Source organism: Gymnogyps californianus, chromosome 5 (assembly GCF_018139145.2).
Source record: "Gymnogyps californianus isolate 813 chromosome 5, ASM1813914v2, whole genome shotgun sequence".
In the NCBI taxonomy this organism is placed as follows: Eukaryota; Metazoa; Chordata; class Aves; order Accipitriformes; family Cathartidae; genus Gymnogyps; species Gymnogyps californianus.
The window spans coordinates 45,181,248-45,183,390 of record NC_059475.1 but is presented as its reverse complement, the minus strand read 5'-3'; the positions used below and the strand labels follow the sequence as shown (position 1 = coordinate 45,183,390).

Here is a 2,143-nt window from a genome sequence, read left to right as displayed (position 1 = left end):
TCCGCGGGGATTTCTGAGCTGAGCCCCTGCCTGATAAAGGAGAGCAAACCAGAAAAGCCAGGATCAGGGAAAAACCGGAAAAACCCTTCAGCCTGGCCCCGTGTTTGCTCCTCTGCTTGCCTAACTCCCCCTGCGACGGCACCTTGGTCCCTCTCAGGGTCTCTGGGTTCTGCTCAGGGTAAACAACCCTCACAACTAATTCCAGGACAAGCACGCTCTGCTGGAGAGCGCCGCGTTGTTTATTTTATTACTCTTTATTGTTTTATTGCTGTTTATTTCCCTCCATGAGCATCGCCGCTTGTGAAAGCAAACACCCCTAAGGACGAACAGCGGCTTTGTGCCTTTGTGCAAAGCTCCAGCGGCTTTACCGAGCCAGCAGCCGAGCTCTGCCCGCGGAGGGCCGCTGCCTCCGTGGACACACGGCACCGCCCAGCCGCGTCGGCCCGCACGGTGGAGGTGCCACCGTCCCCGGCCCGGTGGGGCGGGCAGCGCGTTGCCTAGCAACCCCCGCCGGCTCAGCCCTTCCGCCTCGGCGGGCGTCATGGCGGCCCTCGCCGGAAGCGGCGGCGGCGGGCAGCCAATGGGCATGCGGGGGCGGGGCGCTGAGGTGGGTACGGGGGGGCCAGTATGGCGGCGCTGGGGTCGCTGAGGCCCTGGTGGAGGTTGGCGTTGGGCGGCTGGACGAGGTACCGCTCCGCGGTGGCGGCGGGCCCGCTCGGTCCCCTTGGCCTCTCGGGGGGCGCCGAGGGTCCCCGCTGTGCGGCAGGGGGTGGCGGCTGCGGGGGTGGGGGCCGGGCGCGCCGCCCAGTGGGGCGGGGTCGGGCCGGCTGCCCGCGGTGGGGTGGCGGGGACCTCTCTGAGGCTCCCCCTTTCCTCCCCTCTCCTTGAGGCAGCTGGTGTCCCGCTCCGCTGTGCCGAGGACGAGCGCTGCCGAGGCCCCCGCTGGGTCCTGCCTGTGCAGTTGGCCGCCCGCTGCGGTGGGCATCGTCCTTCTCCCAGCCGGGCCCGACGGAGAGCGACCACAGCGAGGGACAGGTCTTCCTCAGCGAGAGCTGCGTGAAGGTAGGGACCCCGGGAGGCAGTTCAGGTGCCTCTGCGAGGGGTTCCCAAACTGCCTGTCCTGTCCTGGGCACGTAGCGGAGGTGTTTGAGTGTTGGCAAGTTTGTTCAGCGGGTCTTTTAATCCTCTTCCTTTTCTTCTTTGCAGAGGCTGCTGGAGATCGCAGAAGGCTCAGAGTTTCTCAGGCTGCAGGTGGAAGGAGGTGGCTGCTCTGGATTCCAGTACAAGTTTTCCTTGGACACAGTTATCAATCCTGATGACAGGCAAGGGCAAAAGGGTGTAGTGGTGGTCGGGTGTGACTGTTCTTTGCAAAGGTGACAAGAAGAGTGTGCGTGACATGATAATATCTTGCATTGAAAGGAAGAAGCCAGTGAGATAAGGAAAGTGCTCAGGCTGTGCTTCTCTGTCAGGTCTGCAGCCCAGTTAACGGTTAAATATGCTGCTTTTCTGCAGGGTGTTTGAACAAGGTGGTGCCCGTGTGGTCGTGGATGTGGACAGCCTGGCCTTCGTGAAAGGTTCCATGGTGGACTTCAGCCAGGAGCTGATTCGCAGCTCCTTCCAGGTGGTGAGCAACCCCCAGGCAGAAAAGGGTTGCTCATGTGGGACTTCCTTCTCTGTCAAATTCTGACTGGACTTCCCATGGATAGGCACTGTCTGCAGACACTTCCTGGCAGTCTTCAGAGGGTTTTTGCTTGTTCTTTTCCCAGCTGCCGCCTCTCGTCTCCCTTACCTTGTAACACAGCTGTTACATATGACTCCAGCTGTGTTTGTGTCTGCACTGAGCCTGTCTCCAAGACTTGTTAGCCTTTCCTTCAGAAACATGAAGTTGCCGTGAGCACGCACACGGGAGCATCTTCAATGCCTTGTGAACCACTGGCCAGGTGGTGCTGACTCGCCTACCCTGTCCTGAATGTGGAACCACTTAACTGCTTGTTTCTGCAAGAGATGGCTGTATATATGTGTGTGTGTTTATTGAAAGTTCTTACTAAACAACAAAGTCTTTGAGATTGATTGGTATTGCTCATGCGTTCCCACATGGGTAGAATCTGGGTTCTTTCAGGCTACTGTTGCTTATCCCTTGTCT

The 2,143-nt window shown here is 59.4% G+C and overlaps 1 protein-coding gene across 1 annotated transcript; it reads left to right on the top strand.

The window, feature by feature from the left end:
* The first annotated feature begins 627 nt into the window (after window positions 1–627).
* Window positions 628–1,796, top strand: ISCA2 (iron-sulfur cluster assembly 2). Its single transcript, XM_050897900.1, has 4 exons — window positions 628–686; window positions 894–1,062; window positions 1,207–1,322; window positions 1,513–1,796. The coding sequence occupies exons 1-4, from the start codon at window positions 628–630 to the stop codon at window positions 1,685–1,687; spliced, it is 519 nt and encodes a 172-aa protein (XP_050753857.1). The 3' UTR covers window positions 1,688–1,796.
* The last annotated feature ends 347 nt before the right edge of the window (window positions 1,797–2,143 follow it).

What these genes read in the sequence shown, in the direction of transcription:
- ISCA2 (XM_050897900.1), top strand. Translation starts at nt 628, where the DNA reads ATGGCGGCGCTGGGGTCGCTGAGGCCCTGGTGGAGGTTGGCGTTGGGC. An exon ending in GCGTTGGGCGGCTGGACGAG is followed by an intron (nt 687 to 893) that starts GTACCGCTCCGC and finishes TCCTTGAGGCAG; the next exon opens with CTGGTGTCCCGCTCCGCTGT. An exon ending in GTTATCAATCCTGATGACAG is followed by an intron (nt 1,323 to 1,512) that starts GCAAGGGCAAAA and finishes GCTTTTCTGCAG; the next exon opens with GGTGTTTGAACAAGGTGGTG.